Genomic DNA, 17,723 nt, shown 5'->3' with positions numbered 1-17,723 from the left:
TTTGGCATTTTTAATTTAGGTTTGTTTTATTTAAGTTTAATGTTAATTCCATGCTGTGTTTCAGTAAGAACAATACAGATTCTGTATCTGTGGCTCCAGTCAGATATCCAGTAGTACAAATTAGCTTCAAGTTACACATACTGAACAAAAGAGGTTGAGCGAGCGAAGTAGGGAAGGGGGGGCCCGGGGGGGAGAGGGAAGGAGAAGAAACAAAGAATTGAACACGCATGCAGGCTTTTCCATACCACCTTCAATGCTAACCTGCTTTAGAGGGAGAGTAAAAGTAGGCAAGAATGAGCAGCCACGGATTGTTGAACTGTTACCAGCACCATGCTTTTCAGCAACATTTCAGCAGAGTTTGAAACACTTTTTACAGCAAAACCATTACAACTCTCCGAACAACTTTTAACCACCTCAAGCTAACACCCAATTAATTTTAAACATTGGTATAAAATTCAATTTAAACAATTAGAAAAAGGAAAAATAATACCACAATGCCTCATAGTGTGATTAACCTCTCTCTTAGATGCTCGCGTCACCTAGAAGTCTAATAGCTTTCAAATATCATTTCCATTTCTAATGGTGATCTTGCCCCACCTGGCAGGAGACAATACAGTAATGCTGAAAAAGCCTCTATGCAGTCCTGTTAGTGTCTTAAAGAACCTAAAAGCTGGGACCAGTAAAATCCACAGAAATTCACTCTTGCCTTTAAGAACTTTTGAAAACGGTTTAAAAAAAAAAAAAAAAACCAACAGGGCAGGAACCTAAATTCTGAGACCAAATGTAAAAGTCAGATTTGGTGGTTCTCAGTGACAATGGGGGAATTTCCAATGGGGGTGGGATGGGAAGGAATGGGGTGGTCAGAGATGGTTTCTCTTGTTGGCTTTTATGTCTCACTGATTTTCATCTTCCACATCCTGCAGCGCTTCTTTATTCTGCTCTTCACCTACAAAGAAGAATGAGTTAATTATTGCATACTGACTAGTCAGGCTGTTGTGGTCACAAACAAAGGCATCATTCCAAGCATAAAGACTCCTTATATTTGCTACAATTGGTATTAACCACAGACAGGCAAAGGACTTCTACCACCCTTAACACCTGAGACGCCTAAGCCAAGAGGTGCTGCTGGACCATGGTCCTGAATGGTAAACAGGATGAAAAAACTGATGCGCACAGTAAAACTAGTTTTATGCTAAAATAAGCTCTTGAAAGTAGACAGCCAAGGTAACCATAACTATTAAATGATTTTCAAGCTTTCATGTATATCTTGGGTCAAAATACTCTTTCTCAATAACCTCACCTCTTCAAGAGACTCAACAGTACTTTATAGTTGTTGGTTTTTTTGTTTTTTGTTTTGTAAAATCTACCCACAAGCTCCATGAGAAATGCTTCAATAAAGAGAACTGAGCAGTAAAATGCTCCAAAGGAGGTCTATAGTTTTAGAGGGAGAGTTTTGCTTTTTAAGGTATCTTACATTTTGTATCTTAGCCAGTCACACCAAACCATAAACCAAATTCCTTACTCCAAAGTGAAACAGCATGCTCAAAGTAAACCAGACCACTGAGGTTATTAAAGAAGGGCATTTGGACCAGTTCTCTCATGCCATTTTTCTTTTCCCTTAAAACATGATGATCGGCCTCGGGAGTTTCAACTGCACTATGACATGCAATAAAAAGCCAGCCTATTCACTGGAGAATCATCTACCTATTAATAAGCATTAAATAAGTCACAGCCATACTAAAGAGAACATGCAAGTTTTTGCTAAAATAAAATAATAATAATAAAACAGGTAAAAGTTACATTCTTTTGTGCTTTAACAAACCACTACAATTCCTATGTAGTTACTAGTTTGAATCAAATTTCAACAGGAAAAAATAAATACCAATTAACTAATCCAATAATCACTCCAGTTCAGACAATCCATCCATTCCCATTGCTTGCTAAATTAGTCAGGATGGATAAACGACACTAAGACCGGCTGACTACCGACATGAAGCATTTACCCTAAAGAGTGTTTTTAAACAGCCCTTGATATGATAAACAATAAATGCTGTCATGGCAACAAGGATTAGGTGAATGTAGTTTTAGAACATTTATAATTTTCTTCTCTAACAGAAATGTTTGATACTGATATGTGACTCTTAAAAAGTACTTAAGGTACACAAAGATTTTTGACTCATATATAGAAAATGGACATGCAAAGACAAAAAAACATTTACCGAGGAAAGAAATGATGGACCACCCAATCAATCGTTCCCAAAACAATGTATTCAAACTTAGAAATGATAGGAACATTCACGCTCATTTTTAACAGCAATACACTGCCAAAATATGGTTAACATACAACAACAGAACACACTCTAATTCACTTATAAGCAACCATTAGATTTGCCAAGAGTTCCAAGTAACTTTGGCATAGAATATTGTCAGATGAGTCACACCCAACCAGAGGTAGACAAGGGTAGCAGATCATAAATGTCTTAGAAGATTTCACATCCTAGAATGTAGAACAGGCAGTTTTGTAAGCAAAAGGATGATAATATATGCAGGCATGATTAGTGAAGAACCAAAACTAAAAAGCAGAATTTGCTGTGCCATGATAATGACTTACAAAGTAGAGTTTTTAGGAAAGGAAGAGTTGGATTTTCCTTTAGGAATCTATATTGTAAGGAGAAAGGGAGGGAGAACAATCATATGAAAGCAACATTACAAGAAAAATAAACCAAGACAGCAGGACAAAAGAAAACATCAATGATTTAGGGGAATCAGATTTTGGTCTTTTTACTTTGTATAAACTTCATTCTACAAAGTTATCTGTTCCTTTTACCTTTAAAAGGATGAAATAATATCCTCTTAAAAGGTATACAGAAGAGGAAAAAATGTTTCTTTGGGTATGTATTTCTTTGCCCATTGTTTCTTGATTTTGAGGGAAGACAGGAATAAGGCAGAGAACACACATTTTTTCTATAGACTTGTGTATGAAACGTCCTCTGAACACAGATTAAAAGGACTGAAATCACTTAATGAGAAAAAGTGGTGATCTGTTTACAAAGATGTTCCAACACAGAAGTTAACATATTCTGCAGTTAAAAAAGTATAAAAGCGTCTCAATAAAAGCTTATGAAACACATACATTTCTTCCTTCATAAAAAAATTAAAAAGGAGAAAACTGATGGTCCGCTAAATCCAACATCCTGGAAAACTGCCAATTCCATGACTGCAATTCTGCATGGATTAAGTCACAAAACCAATTTAATAAAACATGTAATACTATACCCTTTAGGAAAATGGCAAATAAATTACTAGTAACCACAACAATTTGTAAATTCAGGTAATTTGTTAATTTTACTAAAAATGTCACGAGACTAGAATTTTTTGCTGTTAAACTAGCAAGTTTAATCATTTCAAATACTGTCTTTAATGAAAATTAAATGAAATCTCTTAAATGAAAATTAGTCTGTCGCAACCAAATTTAATCAATTATTCAGTTTACAAAGTGGTAAGAATTGAAGCAACTGGATTTAACTAAGATTTACATAAACCTGTTTTAGGATTAAAGAGAAATCTATGCTGAAATGTAATAAAACATCTCTGTACAAAGAACCTTTGCAACTATGAAAAGTAGTTTCAAGAAAATATCCTATTGTAAAAAGTGATCTATTTCATAAAATGCTTGACAACCAAGGAAGAGAGTATCTTTGGTTTTATATAAAAACAGAATGGAAAAACATACTTTACTTTGATTTATCAATTACTGGTTATCAATGATAAAGAACAGTAGTACTAGAAAATATAAAGTTCAGGGGAGCTTGGATGGCTCAGTTGGTTAAGTATTCGACTCTTGGTTTTGGCTCAGGTCATGATCTCATGGTTTGTGGGTTCAAGTGTAGAGCCTGCTTGGGATTCTCTCTCTCCCCCTCTCCCCTGCTTGTGCTCTCTCTCCCTCTCTCAAAGTAATTAAAAAAAATTTTTTTAGAGAAAATATAAAACTTTATTTCTGTTCAATTTTGTAATCTAGCAATGTTAGTTATAAAAGCTGGCATAAAATGTTTTTTAAAAAGCAATGTTTCAACCCAGGTCACCTTGTTTGTTATTTTCACCCTCAGAAAAATGTCCCCAGAGGTATATACCTTACTTGGGTCAACACCGCTTACCAAACTCTCCACATGTTTCCTTTTATCCCCTCAAACAGATACTAGTCTTCTCTGAGCTGAGGGTGACTATGAAGAGTCCACAGCTGTTTGGCCATTCTTCTGAGTAGTTATTGTTTAGAATACAACAGAATTTTAAAGCTGGAAGGAACCTCAAGTCATTAGTTCAGAGATGGTAAATTGGTTTTGAGTCCCAAAGACTGGTAGCAGTTGCCTGAAGTGCTGTGTTAAAAAGTAATCTGTGGCACTGTCTGGCTTTGCTGGAAAAGTGTGCAAGCAGGTCACACCTGCCACACATCTCAAGCCAACCCTAGTCAAATATCTAAATATTTCATAGACCTAGTGAGCTTTAAAGCTGAGTCATCTAATTCTCGCTTTAGTACCTAAGGCAAGTCTAAAATCTCACTCTATCCTTCCATAGTAAGCACATTTAAAACGAAAACCCATTTTCATAGGCACTTTTAAAGAAATATAATGCTTCCAAAGACAGTACAGCATGCTGGTGTGACCAACAGACTACAGTTAGCCTCAAGCAATGCAACCTATATGTTTCATTTTGGTAATATACTCTTATAGGATCTGCAGTTGATACTGACAAACTTTCTTTTCCCCATACCACCACCAACTGTAAAGCTATCTCATAAAATGGTCATGTCACACTTGTTTTTGCACCCTGTGCCCTCCTCCCCCTGACTCTTCAGTGATCTATCATGGATAAAATGGATTCTATGGAATAAGCACAACAAAATCTCCTTTAAAATCAACAATTATGACAAATTTTGGCATTTAGAATTTTAACCCCCTGGCCCAATCACAAAAGTAAGTTTTGTAAAATACTATTTATAACTGAAAACTAAAACCAGACATCTTAAATAAGGACTAATGGCAAGACAGGACATTCCATTTGCTCTAGAAAATCTTCTTTAGATAAAAGATTTCCACACAGAGAAGACGCTTCATAAATATTTACTGACACCATCCAGTTTTAACCTGAGGATACCAGTCGGCCAAAGTAGTGATCAGGACATTCAAATACAATTATCTTCGATCTCTAAAATTGAATCTGAGGAAGATAAAATGAACTGCTTCCTCCCTCAATCTTCCACAACAGTGAGAGAAGTTAGCGAACATTAGAGGCAAAATTTTTAAATCTTCGAATACAAAAAAAGATCCCCTTTTCCAAACAAGTCTTTTACATAATCATACAGCCCAAAACGGAAAACTGTACTTTTGAGATCGTTTGCTGTAAAGGCAATAATTAAAATTTGATACTTTGTGGACGAGAGGCTGAGTCTAAATTGCAGCTTAATGTGAAAAAATGCCAAGGAATGTCTAAGAGTAAAAAGACCCAACAACTCAAAAAGATGCATTCATTAACTTCCAAGTTTCCTTACCATCACCCTGCATGTCTGAAGTCCATAGTGTCAGATTATCACGTAACAACTGCATGATAAGTGTAGAGTCCTTATAGCTTTCTTCACTCAGCGTATCCAGTTCTGCAATTGCATCATCAAAAGCTGCTTTTGCCAACCTAAAAGCATTTACATAAATGTATTACAAAAATAAGCCCAAAAACAGAATTAGAAATAACATGTTAGAAATCAATCTTTTTCTTTAGTTATCCCACAGTATGTAATAGTGACACTGAGTAACTTGGGTTTAAATACCAAAATAAAAGAAAAGCAAGTATAACTGATAAAAATTAACTTTCTATTTAATTTTGTAATGTAGCAAATTTGGAGGCAGTAAAATTTTTGGAGCACTACTTATTCTTTTTTTTTTTTTTTTTTTAAACATACTCTCCCCTCAATGTGGGGCTCAAACTCATGACCCTGAGATCAAGAGTCATCTTCTCTACCAGCCGAGCCGACCACATGCCCCTGGAGCACTGCTTCTTACTATGCTTAACAAGCCTATCAGTAAACAGAATACACAAACCAAATTCTATCCTAAACCACCGCCAAAATACATGCAATACAAAGGTATTACCAAGTTCTAGTCAACAACCCACTTAGACAGTATCTCAGTTTAATTTCAATAGAATTTAATGTTAATAGAAGCGGGGGGGGGGCAGTATAGAAGAACCCACAGAAATGTGATCATATAAGCCATTTGCTGCATTTTAAAAGAAATAAAATCAACATTTACTGAGTATGGTATATAATGAGCACCAAGTAAAGCAGGACACTGGTGGAGAAACTGAAGAAAAAGACGATCTCAGTCCACAATGAACTTAAAACATCTAGGAATAGAGGACTGACACATAAAACTATTATAAAAGAAGTATGCTACTCTGGAGAAAGTGCTTCGGAAACCCTAGAGGATGAGGAAATGGGGATGGGAAGACAAATTTGAACTCATCTTCAAAGTAGGAAAAGAGCATGAATGGCACGCTTAAGACTAAAGCAAATGCGTAATAGCAAAGACATGGATAAGACTTAAATCAAAGTGATGTGTGGGACAGCCTAAACTAGAGAATAACAATGAAAGAGCACAGTACTATTAGCTGACAGATAGCTATAACTTCTTCATTAAAACCTGTATATGTTTGGACAAATTCAACTAGGCATTTAGAATGCTTTTAGATGAATAAATAACGGTTTGCATTTAAATGAATCTACCTCCCATCAGGAAAATCTCTTGTGGAATATCTGATTCCTATATACTCAAGAATACTCTAAGTTACAAACAACAAATACATTATTCCAATTATGAGGTACCTAAAATAGGCAAATTCACAAAGACAGAGAGCAGACACTGTGAAGGGGCAATGGTGGGGGGGATATGGAGAATTAGTGGTTAGAGTTTGTTTCTGGTGATGAAGTTTCAGAAACAGTAGTGACAGTTACACAATACTGTAGGTGTACATAATGCCATTCAATTATACAACAAAATGGTTAGAATGATAACCTTCATGTTGTATTTTGTAGTAATTTTTACAAGTAAAAAGCCATGTACATAAAGATATCCTTTAAATTTCTATCTGTTTCAAAAATTGCGGGGCGCCTGGGCAGCTCAGTTGGTTGAGCATCTGACTCTTGGTTTCGGCTCAGATCATGATCCTACAGTACATGAGTCTCATTGAGCCCCACATCAGGCTCTGCTCCCACACTCACAGTGTGGAGCCTGCTTAGGATTCTCTCTCTTCCCTTTGCCCCTACCCCACTCGCCCTCTGTCTCTCTCAAAATAAGTAAATAAATTTAGGGGAAAAATTGGGAACAATCTGAAATACAAATGGGCGAATTGTTAACATACAAAGCTGGAGAACTGTTCATATTAAAATAGAAATTACAAAATATGCACAAGAGCATAACTATATTAAAAAGCATGCCTAAAAGGACTAACAGCTAATATAAAAACATTAAAATAACTCTACTACAATTCCTCTCATTTCACTCTATCACTAACAAGTTAAAAAATTTTTTCAACCTATCAACAAAATATTTCCCCATCAACATCCAAAACTGCTATCCTAGCAAACTAGGTAAGGTCTGTCCTAAATCATCCAAAGCAGTTTCATTAAGAGCCAAAAGAATTCTTTAGTACATGGCCAAGGATACAAAGGCAGTCCCAGGAAACAAAACAGAAACAATTGTCCTTTGTAACTTTTTCACTTTCATAGTGAAAGCTTTTGTTTCTCTTCCATGACTTACCTGCAGGCACGGTCAGGGGAATTAAGAATTTCATAGTAGAATACGGAGAAATTGAGAGCAAGACCTAAGCGAATAGGATGCGTCGGTGGAAGTTCTGTCATTGCAATATCACTAGCAGCTTTATAAGCCACTAGGCTGTTCTCCGCAGCCTCCTTCCTGTCATTTCCTGTGGCAAATTCAGCCAGATACCTGTGGTAGTCCCCTTTCCTAAAACAAAACAAAATAAAACAAATAGAATTAAGAAAAATGTTTTTAAATGAAAGTAGACTGTTACAATTTTTCTATATTCTATAAAATGAAATATGTGACAAAAATATATCAATAATTAACAAGTATACTTCAGTAATTTCACAAAGTCTCTTTCAGGAAAGACTGACTAGTCTATCTAGTTTTCCCCCTCAGAGTTCGTATTACCAAACAGAAGCAAAACACTAGAGAAATCAACTGAAAAGCCTCAAAAATGAACAAATTTGTCAATGACTAGAATTAAAAATGAGAAGTGGTTCCCAAAAAAATAGCATGACAGTTTGTTAATCATGAAATAAAACTTGTATATAAAATGTTAAAATTGAGCTATGTAATAATGTATTACTATACAGCTGGGGGCTAATTCCACACAAAAATGCAAACAGGTAAAATAAAACCTAGTACTTTCACAGTAGTCTGACCATCTTAAACGCAACAATTGTTCACTAGCAGTGAATCTGCAAACGACTACTCAAAAATTAAGTTTTGAAAATCATTCTTCCCGTGTAACTATTCTTCTAACAAACTATTATTAAAGTTGAACACCTACACAGAGAAAGTGGTAATTCTAAGGGAGCCAACATTTAATCTCACATTTTCCCTTCTAGTATAGAACCTACATTTTATAATAGAAAACCTTGGACTCGCCAGTGTTAGCTGCTGGAATGAGGTGTTTGTCCAGTACATCCAGAATGTCACAACAGATTAACTTTAGCTCAGTCTCAACCTGGAAAAAAAAGTCAAAAATTGTTTAAGTCTAAGAGATTACATAAATTATGACACAATCTCCCTCTGGTTTTAAGGAAGAGAGCCATAGTAAACAGAATATACATCTTTCTCCAAACCTTCTTCCTCTCTCTTGATTAAAAAAAAAAAAGAGAGAGAAAAGTTATCTCCAAGTTACAGAAATTACCTTCTTTCTTTCTCCATGCTGCTAAGTGCTTTAAAAAAAAAAAAAAAAAAAAAAAAAAGGCAGGAGTGCCTGGCTGACACAGACCATGGAGCATGGGACTCTCAATCTCCGGCTTGTGAGTTCAAGCCCCAGGTTGGGTATGGATACTACATAAAAATAAAAATCTTGAGGCACCTGGGGGAGCTCAGTCTACTGAGCATACAACTTTGGCTCAGGTCATGATCTGGAGGTTCATGGGTTCCAGCCCTATGTCAGGCTCTGCACTGACAGCTCAGAGCATGTAGCCTGCTTGAGATTTTGTGTCTCCCTTTCTCTCTGCCCTTCCCCTGCCTGTGCTGTCTCTCTCTCAAAAATAAACATTAAAACAAGAGACAGAGTTATGATGTGAACAGAGGCAGGCTAGAAAACCTAAGGTCATGGTTTATAAGGGATGGAATAAAAATTCAATCCCAGGCAACTGGCCTCCAGTGCTCACATTCCTAACCACTACTGTGCTCAACAGCCATAAGTGGAAGAGATCCACAGCCAAATTATAGCACTAAAACTCTGTATACTCCAGTAAATATTGCCACTCATCTCAATTTATCATACCAAAGATGAATATCCCAAGTGAACATACATATTATCTTAGTCTCTATTTTCTATTAATTCATGGTGACACTGCTGAACCTTTCCAAGTTCTTCTTATGCCCTCTGGAACCTCCTTTCCATTGTAAAGAATCCTCCCACTCTCTCTTCTCCTATAATCTCATCCAGATCCTAAATTAAACTAGCTCTTTCCTGAATAAACTACCTCCCTCATGGCTTTTCAAGTAGCAATTATTCTAAGAGAAAAAATTTCTGAATTCTCTTAGCTCCCCACTAACTCAGTATGACTGGCTGCTGTTACTCCAAACAGCTCCTCTCTGGAAGCTCATCCTCTGTGACCTAATTTTTCACTATCTGTTATCAGTGGATCTCTACAGGCCTTCCAACCACATTCACAGGCTACCTCTCCAATTCCTGGTATCACACCAAGGTATTATCACCCATGTTCCTTTCAATACAGTTCCCTGATCTCAACTCCATGACCTATTTGTCAACATCTCTAACTGAGCTGCTTTATCCAAGAAGTCTTTTTTTTTTTTAACGTTTTATTTATTTTTGACAGAGAGAGAGACAGAGCATGAGCAGGGGAGGGGCAGAGACAGAGGGAGACACAGAATCCGAAGCAGGCTCCAGGCTCTGAGTTGTCAGCACAGAGCCCAACGCGGGGCTCGAACTCACAGACTGCGAGATCATGACCTGAGCCGAAGTCGGACGCTCAACTGACTGAGCCACCCAGGCGCCCCTATCCAAGAAGTCTTAAATTCTATTTCACTACTACATTGTAACTTCCTTCCTTACTTCTTTATTCCTGTTATTCCTAATTAGAGACACATCAAGACCTCCAGCCTCTTGAATCTTTCATCTTCCCCCAATTTATCAGTCCCTCTCTTTGCTTCCTGCTTCCTTTCCTACTTAGCCCAAATCCCACAATTTAGCACAGAATTCTGCCACTTAAGCATTTTTAACTTTCTCATTTCATCGTTCCTCTGAGACACCAAACTTTTCTACTGACAACCCATACTCTTGTTCCAATATATTTGACATTAATGAGCACACTGATATCAGCTTACCACCTTTTTTTAAAAATTATTTTAAGTTTATTTATTTTTGACAAAGTGAGAGCATGAGCTGGGGAGGGGCAGAGAGAGGGAGACACAGAACCCGAAGCAGGCCCCAAGCTCCAAGCTGTTAGCACAGAGCCTGACACTAGGTTCGAACTCACGAACTGTGAGATCATGACCTGGGCCAAAGTCAGATGCTTAACTGACTGAGCCACCCAGGCGTGCCCCTATATCAGCTTACCACCTCTTAAGTCACTCAAAACCTCAGTTTTCCCATCTACAAAGTAGACTAATACCTATTCTTTACAGGGTAATTTAAATAAATACGCTATGTTGCACAATTATGTGTATTAATATCTCCCCACTCAAGAACAGCGTCCAACAAAGTGGAGATAATAAATGTAGTTGCCCTTTTCCCTCTCCCTACCAAATTCATTCCCCATGCTACTTTTTGAGTGTTCCTGTAATTTCCCTCGCTGGACTCAAAATGTGTTTATATGCCTTTCTCTTCCACAAGAACCACTTTCTCAATAGTAGCCTGACATTTTGGACTAGATCATTCTTTGCTATACAGGGCTGTTCTATGCACAGGGTATTCAGCAAACAGTATCCTTGTCTCTACCCACTGGATGCCAATAGCACCCTCCAAGTTGTGACAACCAAAAATGTCTTCAGAAATTGCCAAATGCCCTCTGAGCAGTAGAATCACCTCTGGTTGAAAACCACTGACCTAGATCAACGCCTATGGTACTTTTTTGACCAAAACTCACAGTACAAAAAATTCCATTTATATATAAAATACCTGAAACAATAACTTCAAGAAGTAATGTCCAATGCCTTTAACATTTTCTACTCAATTAAGAAAACAATGACTAGATTGAACCTCCATATGCAAAGTAACCTGTATTTGTCTCATCTTTACATCCATAGCACCTAGCAAATTGTGCGGCACATAAGAGGCACAAAAATACTTGTTACATTGTCCTGGATGGTTCTTTCAAGTCACTCAATGAAGTATTTTGCAGTTAACTACAATAAAAACAAGATTAAATTAGTTTCTACTTGTTGGTGCTCAAAAGTGAGCACCTTCTATAGCTTCCAGAGAAAACTTCTTCACCTCTATCCTGAAATACTGTATGACCTATAATCTGGGTTAAGTAAAATATGCAAATCCATTCAAGTATAAAACTTATATTACACATGTGTACTACAGTGTGATCTAAAATGTTCAGGGACATCTGGGTGGCTCAGTCAGTTAAGTGTCCAACTCTTGATTTTGGCTCAGGAGATGATCTCACCATTCACGAGTTCACGACCCATTATCAGGCTCTGCACTGTAAATGCAGAGCCTGCTTGGGATTCTCTCTCTCTCTGTTCCTCCCCTGCTTTTATGCTCACTTGCTCTCTCTCAAGATAAATGAACTTTTTAAAAATTCTTAAAAAAAAATAATAAAATAAAATGTTCAAAACCTGGGACGCCTGACTGGCTCAGTCGGAAGAGCATGTGACAATCTCAGAATCATGAGTTCAAGCCCCACACCAGGTTTAGAGACTACTTAAATAAAATTTTACTAAATTTTTTAATGTTTATTTCTGAGACAGAGCACAAGCAGGGGAGGGGCAAGAAAAACAGAATCCAAAGCAGGCTCCAGGTTCTGAGCTGTCAGCACACAGAGCCCGAAGTGGGGTTCAAACTCACAAGCCATGAGATCATGACCTGAGCATGACATTGGACGCTTACCTGACTGAGTCACCCAGATGCCCCGAGCTTTAAAATAAAATATCCAAAACATGAGGCATCTTTCTTTAAAGAAGCCTAGGATATGATAATCTCACCATTTGCCGATATTCCCGAATCATTTTTAGTTTGTCTTCTCCTCCCTTGTTTTCTTCTTTCTGTTCAATGCTGCTGATTATTCTCCAGGAAGCTCTTCTGGCTCCAATCACATTTTTATATGCAACAGATAGGAGGTTTCTTTCTTCAACTGTCAACTCCACATCCATCCCTGCTACCTTCTTCATCGATTCCACCATTTCTATAAGGGAAAAGTGAAATCAGACCTTACAAAGTAAGTTTTGTTGATACAAAATCCCTTCACAATAGGTCTTTTTTTCTGTCAAGCTAGTATAAAAAGGTAAGAATTTTAACAAAAATAACTACAATCATTATACCTGAAAGGAGTAAAAAACCAAAAATCATGTAAAAGAAAGTAAACTAAGAGCCTAGAACAAGAGAATCTGTAGTAAAAGTTCTATGGAATCAAAACCTCATATGCCACCTAACTCAATACAGCTTAGAAGCATCTGTCTCATTAAATAAGGGAACTAGGAAAGCACATCTGCCCATTTCCCAGTAAAAATAATTGAGCTGGCAGTTTAAGACAAAGATTAAAAATCTGTAGGCTCTAGGGGTACCTGGGTGGCTCAGTCGGTCAAACCCCCAACTTTGGCTTAGACAATGAACTCACAGCTTGTGGGTTCAAGCCCCACATTGGGCTCTGTGCTGACAACTCAGAACCTGGAGCTTGCTTCAGATTATGTCTCCCTCTCTCTGCCCCTCCCCCACTCATGCGCGTGCTCTCTCGAAAATAAAATAAGCATTAAGAAAATCTGTTTTAATTTACAGGCTCTAAAATATTTTTTCTTACAAATAAATTCTATTTCAAAAAATGTCATGGGAGAAAAGAATATTCATTCATATAGCAAACATACGCATTTGAGCATTTGGTTAAATCACAAACACAAACCAAACGTAACTTTGGATGTTTCCATCCTTCCACCTTTAGAAAGAAAGTGTCCACCTCCTACACATTCATTAGCAAAACTTTTGATGGTTCCTATTTGTTACCACTAGGTGGCGGGCTAAGAAAGGGGCCCAGATAAACCTTAGGAGATCCCCAAGTTTAAAGAAAAACACAGGGAACAACAATGCAGAGAAATGCAAAGGAAGAACCAAAAACAGCTCAATGAATACTAACCCGATAAATATATTTACTAAAACTATGCTTTTAGAAAAGACTAAATGCCATATCACCATGTGGCTCTTTACTGATTCAGAATCTTTGGTCATAAGACCCCAAGAATCTACATTTTAACAAATACCCTTAGCATACATTAACACTCTAAGCATAAGCATATTCTAAAATATGATACAGATAGTAACTTTATGAAACACTCCTTAACAGTTAAATTATGTGCTGTCCCAGGAAAATAAGTTTTAAAAAATTACACTTTAGGGAGTACCAGAAAATTAATAGAAACATTAAGATAGTAAGGTCTTTGAAAAGTTTGGTAGTTCTTATAGTTAGAAAACCCTATTAAGACTCAGTAATTCCACTACTAGAGATTTCCCAAAAGAAATTAAAATGTATCTTAACAAGGACCTTCACACAAATAAATGGTCACGGCAACTTTATTCAAAACGCTAAGGTGAAAACAACCCAAAAGTCTAAGTATACAATGGAGTACTACTCAAGAATAAAAAAATAAACTACGGATACAAATAACAAGATGTAGGGGGCGCCTGGGGGTGGCTCAGCCTTTTAAGTCTGTTAATTTCGGCTTGGGTCATGACCTCACAGTTCTTGGGAGGACAAGAAGCCTGCATGGGGTTCTCTCTCTCCCTCTGCCCATTCCTTGCTCGCACACGTATGTGGGCACATGCACTCCCTTCTCCCCAACCCACACAAAAACAAATTTTAAAACAAAAAGTCAGAAGATAGATGAATTACAAAATCATTCTAACTGAAAAAAGCCAGACCAAAAAAGACTATATAATTCACTCAAGCCAAGTCACAGAAATTGCAAAACTATAAAGACAACAAATAAGTGGTTATACCAAGGTATAGGGGTGAAGTGACGGGCTTGTGTGTAAAGGAAATTTGGGGAGTAAGAAAATTGCTCCACTGTGGTGGTTACACTTACCTAAACACTAAATTGTACAATATAAACCCTTGAATCACACAAGAGTAGGGCACCAAGCACAGTCAGAAATCCAAGTATACCCTGTAGCTCCCCAAAACCTTTACTAATAGCCGAATGCTGACCAAAAGCCTTGCTGATAATTAACACATATTTCTGTATGCTATATCTATTATATACTGCATTCCACAATAAAGTAACTAGAGAAAAAGTTATAAAGAAAATTCCATAAGAGAAAATACATTCACAGTACTGTACTGGTTCATTGAAAAAAAAATCCACATGTAAGTAGACCTGCTCAGTTCAAGCCCATGTTGTTGTTCAAGAGTCAACTGTATATGTAAAAGGGGTATGTTTTATCATATATAAATTATACTTTAAGTAATTTTTAATGTAATTCTGAAGCATTAAAGAAATAGTAGGGAGTACAGTAATAAAACCATTAATTCATTTGTGGAAGCCTGAAAGCATTCATTTTTTTTTTTAATTCAGTAGGTTCCATGCCCAACACAGGGCTTGAACTCACCACCTTGAGATCAAGAGTCACATGCTATAAGGACTGAGCCAGCCAAGTGCCCCAGAACTTTTTTTTTTTTTAACTACAGTCATTAAAAAAAGAGGGGGGGGGGGGCGCCTGGGTGGCTCAGTCAGTTGTGCCTCTGACTTCGGCTCAGGTCATGATCTTGCGGTCTGTGAGTTACAGCGTTGGGCTCTGTGCTGACAGCTCAGAGCCTGGAGCCTGTTTCCATTTCTGTGTCTCCCTCTTTCTCTGCCCCTCCCCTGTGCGCGCGCGCGCGCGCGCTCTCTCTCTCTCTCTCTCTCTCTCTGAAAAATAAACATACATTTAGAAAAAAAAAAGGGCTAAATTTAGGGCCAGTGGAGTCAGAGGGTAATTTCAAGATCACTTCCATACAAGTTTAATTTCAAAAAACTAACAAACATTCCTCAGAAGTGAATCAGTAATTAGTTTTCTATATTGGCCCCAACAAAGCAATTTAAAAATTAATCTAGCCACACCAAAAGACAATTCTTTTAAATTGTATGACTTTGCAACTATATGGAAAAACTATACACAAAATACCACCAAAAATTTAACAATGATAGGTCTGAGTACTATTCCAGATAATTTGCATTTCCTTCACTTTCTATGCTTTAAAATTTTCAACACTTTAACAATATTTTTACAGTAAGAAGAGGGAAATATATTTTTAAAAATTTTTTTAAATTTTTTGAGAGAAAGGGAGAACGTGAACAGTGGAGAGAGGCAGAGGGGGAGAGAAAGAATCCCAAGCAGGATCAAGGCTCAGCATGGAGCCCGTTGCAGAGCTTGATCACAACCTGAGCCAAAATCAAGAGTCCAACATTCAACCAACTGAGCCACCCAAGGGCCCTAGGAAAATGGAATTAAAGGACTCAATGATAGTCTACAATCCAATTCAATTAAGTATATCACTCCTTTCATTTTAGAAAGCCACAAACTATGCACAAAAGACTATGGTACAACTACAGAAGCAGCAGTTACCCAGTTTTATTAACCAACAGCTTCACTGATCTTCACCTATATGATTCACTCATTTAAAATGTACAATGTATGAGAATGCAAGCTGGTGCAGCCACTCTGGAAAACAGTATGAAGGCGCCTCAAAAAACTAAAAATAGAACTACCCTACGACCCAGCAATTGCGCTACTAGGTATTTATCCAAGGAATACAGGTGTGCTGTTTCGAAGGGACACAGGCACCCCAATGTTTATAGCAGCACCATCAACAATAGCCAAAGTATGGAAAGAGCCCAAATGTCCATCAGTGGATGAATGGATAAAGAAGATGTGGTATATATATATACATACATACATATACACACACACAATGGAGTATTACTCGGCAATCAAAAAGAATGAAATCTTACCATCTGCAACTACGTGGATGGAACTGGAAGTATTAGGCTAAGTGAAATTAGTCAGAGAAAGACAAATATTATGACTTCACCCACATGAGGACTTTTAATCTTCAAAACAGATGAACATAAGGGAAGGAAAACAAAAATATAAAAACAGGGAGGAGACCAAAACATAAGAGACTCATAAATATGGAGAACAAACAGAGGGTTACTAGAGGGGGTGTGGGAGGAGGGATGGGCTAAAATGGGTAAGGGGCACTAAGGAATCTACTCCTGGAATCATTGCTGCACTATACGCTAACTAATTTGGATGTAAATTTTTAAAAAATAAAATTTTTAAAAATAAATAAAATGCACAATGTAGTGGTTTTTACTATATTCACAAAGTGGTGCAACGATGACCACAATCAGTTTTAGAACAGTTTCATCTCACCTGAAAAAGAAACACTCCATACCCATTAGCCATCACTCCCCACATATACCCCAATTCTCTCAACCCTAAGTAACCACCAATCTCCTTTCCATCTCTACGGATTTACCATTCCGGACATTCCATATAAATGCAACCATGTTATGTAGGCATACCTTGTTTTACAACTGCATTGTTTACAAATTGAAGATTTGTAGCAACTTTGTACTAAGCAAGTCCTCAGCACCATATTTCCAATAGCATCAGTTCATTTCATGTTTCTGTGTCACACTTCAATAATTCTCGTAATATTTCAAGCTGATTTTTCATTATTATTACATTTGTTATGGCGATCTATAATCAGTGATCTTTGATGTTACAACTGTTTTGGGGCACCACAAACCGCACCCATATAAAATGGCAAACAAAATGATGTGTTCTGTCCCACCAACCTGCTATTCATCTTCAGTACCATGTCCTGTCACCCCACACTCCACTATCTCTCCCTCTCTCCTCAAGCCTCTCTATTCTCTGAGACACTACAATATTGAAATTAGGCCAGTTAATAACCCTAAAATGGTCCCTAAGTGTTCAAGTGAAAGGAAGTCACACAACTCTCACTGTAAATCAAAAGCTAGCAATGATTAAGTTTAGTAAGGAGGGTATGGTGAAAGTTGAGGCAGGCCAAAAGCTAGGCCTCTTATGCCAAACAATCTGCCAAACTGTGAATACAAAGGAAAAGTTCTTGAAGTTGAAATGAAAAGCACTACTCCAGTTAACACATGAATAATAAGAAAGCAAAACAGCCTTATCCCTGATACAGAGAAGTTTTAGTGGTCTGGATAGATCAAACTAGCCACAACATTCCCTTAAGCCAAAAC

The 17,723-nt window shown here is 37.3% G+C and overlaps 1 protein-coding gene across 2 annotated transcripts in view; it reads right to left on the bottom strand.

Annotated features, from left to right (window-relative positions):
* The window catches only part of YWHAE (tyrosine 3-monooxygenase/tryptophan 5-monooxygenase activation protein epsilon), a 54,511-nt gene continuing 36,788 nt past the window's right edge, over positions 1–17,723 (bottom strand). For both annotated transcript variants that reach the window (XM_047080646.1, XM_047080647.1), the window contains exons 2-6: positions 12,450–12,649; positions 8,672–8,778; positions 7,806–8,012; positions 5,546–5,682; positions 1–946 (exon numbers count right to left, since the gene is read on the bottom strand). In XM_047080646.1, coding sequence (XP_046936602.1) covers positions 894–946; positions 5,546–5,682; positions 7,806–8,012; positions 8,672–8,778; positions 12,450–12,649 — 704 coding nt within the window. In that variant the 3' untranslated portion in view covers positions 1–893. The remainder of the gene's footprint in view (positions 947–5,545; positions 5,683–7,805; positions 8,013–8,671; positions 8,779–12,449; positions 12,650–17,723) is intronic.

This window comes from Lynx rufus, unplaced genomic scaffold, assembly GCF_022079265.1.
Source record: "Lynx rufus isolate CCGP_SWC_20201006 ecotype Redwood Valley unplaced genomic scaffold, mLynRuf1.p SCAF_18, whole genome shotgun sequence".
NCBI classification, from domain to species: Eukaryota; Metazoa; Chordata; class Mammalia; order Carnivora; family Felidae; genus Lynx; species Lynx rufus.
Note: the sequence above shows the minus strand (reverse complement) of the source record. Positions and strands in the feature narration are given on the sequence as shown.